The sequence below is a fragment of the Gavialis gangeticus genome, unplaced genomic scaffold (genome assembly GCF_001723915.1).
Source record: "Gavialis gangeticus isolate Ggan-Ray unplaced genomic scaffold, GavGan_comp1, whole genome shotgun sequence".
Classification (NCBI taxonomy): Eukaryota; Metazoa; Chordata; order Crocodylia; family Gavialidae; genus Gavialis; species Gavialis gangeticus.
In genome coordinates this window covers 94,398,089-94,404,485 of record NW_017729032.1, presented here as the reverse complement: position 1 = coordinate 94,404,485, position 6,397 = coordinate 94,398,089, and the positions used below count along the sequence as shown (strand labels likewise).

Sequence of the window (6,397 nt, the reverse complement as noted above, 5' to 3'; positions counted from 1 at the left end):
TCCATCATTGCCATTTACCTTCCATTTCCATCCCCACTCTAGCCTGGGGCGTGGAACACATGGTTGAGCCTGGTCATGCAGCAGAGCTGTGCACTCTGTGCACCATGTGTAGCAGCTCTGTTTACAGCAGTGTATCTTAACCTTTTTAGCCTCAAGCCACCCCTCCGTAATCTTTGAGAATTGTGTTACCCCAGTAGAATCGCTGAGCTATACTCTACATGCCTTGATGTTAAAAAGGTTAAGAACCACTGGTCTACCTGGTGCCAGGTAAGAGCAGAGGGCAGGACCTTACTCTGCCTTGCTGTTTCCACTGTCTGCTCCTTTCCCGTTCCTGATTTGTCCCTGAGGGGACAAGGTCATTCCCAAATGCTGAGGTTGCTCCTTCAGGGTTTTCATGTTGATGACTGGGGCAGCTGGCACAGGAGCTACCAGGGGGTGGAGGGAAGAGCAGGGGAGGGCAACTGCAACAGCAGTCTCCAGAGGAGACCGAGGTGCCTGTCTAGCTGGGGGCAGGCAAATGGTCCCTGGCTAGAGAACGAAAGCTTTTACTTCCTCATATGGGCTGGATGGTGTAGCACTCCTAATGTATAGAAACAAACTTACAATTTTTTTAATAATTGTAGTTTTATTTGAGATTTCAAGAATATTAAACACTGGCTTGGATATGGAAACCTTGTCTATTTGTGTGCGGCTTTGTGAACAAGGGATAAACCCAGAGGCCTTATCCTCTGTTATTAAAGAACTGCGTAAAGCTACAGAAGCTCTGAAGGTAAGCCATCTTTAAAAACAAACTCCATGTATTTCATTTAAAAAAAAAAAAAGTTACAAGTAATTAGAAGTTCGGAATACTATGCTTTTGTCTTTTCATGTAAAAATTGTGTACGTTCTCATTAAAAATTAAAAATCCAAGGAAACAAATTTCTGTTGGTTATACTTAGACACCTGTAACTAGTAAGGTTTTTTGCCAGTAGGATAAGAATTACTATTTACTGGGTCAGACCATAGATCTTTCTTGCCCAGTATCCTGTGTCACCAGAGGCAGAGAGTGGATGCTGAAAGGGAGAGTGAAGTGGGTATGGCCAGGGTTTTCTTCACTGTTTTCTCTTACTTGCAGCCTCCAGCATTTAGGGTCTAGGTCAGGAACTTCTGATTCGGAGGCTGTATCCCCAACTCCACTGCTAATAGCTACTGATGTCCCTTTCTTCCAAGAGTTTGTCCAATCCCTTTCTAAATCTCTAAACTGTCATCCACAATATCTGGTGGCAAAAAGTTCTACGCTTTAATTGCATGCAGAGTAAAAAAAAAAAAAAAAATTCCTTTTGTGTTTGTCTTTGTTGTTTGTTTTTTTTAAACTTACTACCTGCTAGTTTCATTTATAACCCCGAGTTCTTGCATTGTGTGTGAGAGTGAATAATAAATCCCTATTTACTTTCTCTTCACCATTTAGTATTGTAAGTCCTTGTTATGTCTTCCCCTCCGCCCCACAAGTGTCTCTCTTCAAAATGAATAGGCATAGCCTCTTTAGTCTCTCCTCACATGGAAGGCTCTCCAGAACACTAATCCTCCTTGTTGTCCCTGTCTGTATCTTCTCTAGTTCTTGTATTTCCTTTTTGAGGTGTGGGAACCAGAACTGAGCATAATATTCAAGGTGTGGCTGCTCCATGGATTTATAAAGTGACATGTTGATACTTTCTGTTTTTATATAAAGAGTTCCTGTCTTAATGTCAAACAAAATGTTAGGTATTATTCTGATGGCTACTGAGCTGATGTTTTTAGTGAATTGTCCACAGTGACTCCCAGGTCTTTCCTGTGTGGTAACAGCTAATGTTGAGCCCATTGTAGTCTAGATATAGTCTGGGTTATTTTTGCCCATGTGCATCATTTTACATTTATCTACTTTGAAATTCATCTGTCACTTAGTTGCCTATTCACTCAGTAGTGCCAGATCCTTCTGTAGTTCCTCACAACCTGCTTTGGTCTTTACCACTTAGAATAATTTTGTCATGTGTAAATTTGGCCACCTCGCTACTTCAGCTCTATATCTAGGTTAGTTACTTTTAATTAAGAAAGAACTTCTTAAGTAATATTATGCAAAGTTTATTTAAATCTAAGAAAAGGCTATAATTTTTTTAGTGTTCTTTTACACTGTCTATGCTCCTTTTTCATATGGAAAGTATTCTAAAACCACACTATATTTTTAGATCAGAACTGTTCAACCTCTAAGCAGCTCAGGACCACGCTAGTGTGAGCAAACTCATTGATGGCATTCCCACCACCAGAGCACTGTATATGGGTGGCCCTCACCCCAGCTCCTTTGCTGCACCACACTGCAGCTCCCACAGCACCATAGGCTGCACCACACCATCCCCTGGGACAGGAAAAGAAAACAAAAGCTGAGAGAGGCAAGGGGAACCTGGAGCCCATGGCCAAAGCTGTAGGACTAGCTGTGGCTGAATAGGCCCAGGGACTTCCAGTTGGACAGCCCTCCTTTTATATGGTCAACGAAAACATTATTTTAAAGAGACTATACTGTGAATATCCTAAATAGTTTAACTACCCTATTTGAGCTTCAGAGCCATTTTGGAAAAGTAGAAAATATTATGTGATTGAATCCACTGTACATGTAGGTTATCTATTTGGAAGGACAATTTCAATACAAAACCCAAATAGAATCTTGGAGAAATGTTTGCTTTACACCTTCATGTGGTCAGATTTTCCTTTTTCTTTTTGTTTTTTTACATTGTATCACGAATCCACTGTCCCAAATTTGTGTAAATGAAACTTTGGAATTTGGTATTAAAATGTAACAAAGCAGAAAAGCATACTTTCTATGTATTTCATCAAATGTGGAAAAGAGCAGGTGTACACAAACTCGTTCGTTCGTTCTAAATGACAAGAGGGTGTGATCTTGTCACTGAGCCATAAGTACTGTATGTACTCAAATCCAAGATGAAGGAGGTTTTTTTTGCCAATCACCAATGCGGGAGGGGAAAGCAAGGAAAGATGGTAGTGCAGCCTCTGACTTGAGGGCAAGCTGGACCTGAGTTGCAGCGAAGAGGAGGTATGCATGGGGGAGACTGCATAGCTTTCTCCTGCTCTCCCAGTTGTTTAGAATTTAGCTCTGGCTCCGACCCCTATGGGCCTGACCCACCTAGACCCGGAGCTGCTACCGCTGCTTCTCCCTGGCCAGGCAAGGACTGTTGCTGCTGCTGTCAGCACCGCAGCCAGAGGTAAGGAATTGGGGATGTTATGTGCCCATGGCATGAAAGGATTGCTAAAGCATAATCAACCCAAAGTGAACATGGAATACACCTTGCATCATTCAATTTAACTAAAATCTAACTTACTAAATGTATTAATAGTTTCTACATAGAGAGAAAAACACTTAGTGCAATTGTCTTACCTAATCCCAGGTGTTACTCAGCTTCACAGAAAAGGTGGCCAATCGGTTCCTGGAAGTAGAGGTGGTCATATAGTAGGGCTGTGCAAAATTTCAGCAGCCGTTTCATTTCAGAGGTGTTTTGGCACCCAAAACACCGAATCTGAAATGAAACTGAAGGCTCCGAAACATCTTTGAAGCTAAACGAAACCAAAACATTTCAGAAAAGCTTTGGAGGCGCCCCCTGGAAATAGTCCGGCACAGCCCTGCAGCCCTCCTTGTAAAGTGCTGGGAGGCTGGGGTGGGGGATGGGGCCGAGCGGGGCAACCATGAGGGCTTCTTCCATGGCTCCCCCCACCAGGGCAGAGGCAGGCATAGCCAGAGAAGCCTCAGGAGAACCTGCAGCTGTCTAGCTAATCCGAGTATCCAAAACAGCATCGAAATTTCAGAACAGATTCATCTGAATTGAAACGGAACAGTGATCCAAAACTAATCGCTGTCCTCCGAAATGGCTAAAACTGAAACTAAATACAGCCGTTTCACACAGCTCTTTCATCTATCGGTAATAGCTGTTTTTTCAGTCTAGATGTTGGATGATGAGACGCACCAACTTCCTTGTTCCCCTCTCTTTAATGCTTTTTCTTTAACTTTTATTCCTCTGACTCTTCTTTTCCAGGTACCGTTGGTTGGTTTCCCTGTGATCATCATACTGTTCATGTTTTTATCTTGTCAGCATATTTCTTTGTTCCAACAAACCCATCACATGCACACACCTTAATTTGGGCATTCCCCAAACTCCTAATTTGGTCTGTCCATCAACTCCAGAAATTCCAAGGGCTTTAGTTGGGCACTGTCCAGTTGGTCCGCTCTTATCACCTTTCATTAACATATCCAATCATATTCTCCCTCTGATTCAGTAAGTTGAGTGTCAGTTAATTTGAACTTCATAACAGGGCCTACATTTCACATGCGAGTGTTGGTGACAGTGGAACATAAGCTGTCTGTGAAAGCAAACTCAAGGATAGCTGATGTGTTGTTGCAAGCAAAATGAAAAAAAATGTTCAAATAATAATGCAGCGATACAAAAACTTAAGCAGTGGTTAAATAAAGCTGAATATAAAAGAAAAGTTTAAATAAAACTATAATATTCACCTCTTAAGCAGGTGCAACTAAAGCTAAATGTGATGAGCTACCCTAACAGGGAGGGGTGCAAACAGTGGAGGGGCAGGTGGAAGGGGGTCAAGCATGGGGATTGCAAGGGGTGGAGGAAGGCAGGCAGTCAGGATAGTCCTGGATGGGCATGGGGAATGGGACAGACAAGAGGGTGCAGGGGGCAAAGGTCAGGCAATGGGGGCTTGAGTGGCAAGGGAGGGCAAACGGCATATGGAGCAAGCACAGCACAAACGGGAAGCAAGAAGCAGGGGTCTGGCCCCTTGCCCCCCTACTACTAGTTTGGGTGGATGAATTTAAGACTACCCTCCAATAATCAGATTCTGTGCATGGAAGATTATAACACTTACATTTTTCCATGTATAGACTCTGACTACTGAGGGTAGGTGGGGGTTTCACCTTAAATATATGGTAGCTTTAGATTCGGGTAAATATGGTATCATGTAACCTAATGTTACCTTTATGTTTAGCCTAACATGCACAAGCAATAAGATGAAAATACAGCTCCTTGAGAGAGCTTCTCACCTTACCTCACCTATGTTTAAAATTTGTCAAGTGATTACTAAATTAATACGGAATATTGAAAACTCAAAACATTTTGAAAACAAAAGTAATTCATTAAAGAATCATTTGGCAGCAGATTAAAATTATATCAAAAGATTTATGAGCATCTTTAAAGTATCCAAATACTCTTGACCAAGTAAAAGTAGTTGCAAGAAATGACTATATTTGTTACAGCTAATTTTTATGCCTTGGTACCTATTTTAGTGGTTTCGTTATAATAAATAGTGCTTCTCTTTCTAGGCTGCTGAAAATATGACAAGTTGACTTCATGTGTGAAGATCTGCTGATGAGAGAAATGTCAGGCTCTAGAGTTAGCAGAGGATTTGAAGACTGGCTGCTGTTCAGAAACGCACTAATTTTTTTCTGTATCTAAAGGTTTTGGAACATTCCTGTAATCTTCTTTGAAAGGAAAAGAATGAGATATGAAAATGTAAACATCATGAGGAGTTTAGAAATGTCTAGTGATGGGATTATCTCATGGTTCCTCATTACTTACCACTTTCCTTTTTTCTTTTTACTAGTAGTGTTTGGAAATAATACAACTGTTACATGTGTTCCTTGTAAATCAGAGCTTTCATTTTATAAGCAGTCTGTCAAGTAGTGTACGATCACTGAACCCAGCTGAAAATATGTAGAAACTTCATCTATGTTAATATATTATGTATGACTTGTTAATTTTTCTATTACAAATGCTAATGTTGAATGACTTGTTCATTACAGTTTAGATGGTTTATTTTGCACTAGTCTGAAATTGAAAATACTACTTCATGTGTACTTTTTAATTAATAAACTTTAATTTAAATATATTCCCAGGTTTCCTATTAACTATACAACAGTGAGAAATTATTTTCACTTACCTTAAATTTCATTTTGAAGGTGATGCAAAGCCAATTATTTAGCATATCACTAATTCATCTTGGCAACTGCATAATTTCTTATTTAAAAATTGTGAATGATCTGAATTCAGTCACAAAACAGCTATGGAATATATAGATTTATACAGAGTATTGCTGTATTGATTTCATTGCTGCTTTATTTAATTAGATTTATAATTCTGACCATGGCAAACCTTTAAAATGTGAATAGTGTTACCTTCATCCTAGTTAGTCTAAGTATACCAGAGTTGCATTTGGAGAAAGCCAAATACCATGTTTAAAGATGGTAAGAAGCTTGTGCTATACATTTGGGGTATAGCCACATTCAAAGTAGAACGTTTACTGTTATCACACTGGTTTTACCCTTTATCCTTCTCTTTTTTTTTTCTTTTCTTTTCTTGTATCTTTT

The 6,397-nt window shown here is 40.1% G+C and overlaps 1 protein-coding gene across 1 annotated transcript in view; it reads left to right on the top strand.

Annotated features, from left to right (window-relative positions):
• The window catches only part of MZT1 (mitotic spindle organizing protein 1), a 10,055-nt gene extending 4,136 nt beyond the window's left edge, over nucleotides 1-5,919 (top strand). Inside the window, exons 2-3 of the mRNA XM_019525361.1 lie at nucleotides 624-769; nucleotides 5,354-5,919. Coding sequence (XP_019380906.1) covers nucleotides 624-769; nucleotides 5,354-5,377 — 170 coding nt within the window. The 3' untranslated portion in view covers nucleotides 5,378-5,919. The remainder of the gene's footprint in view (nucleotides 1-623; nucleotides 770-5,353) is intronic.
• The last annotated feature ends 478 nt before the right edge of the window (nucleotides 5,920-6,397 follow it).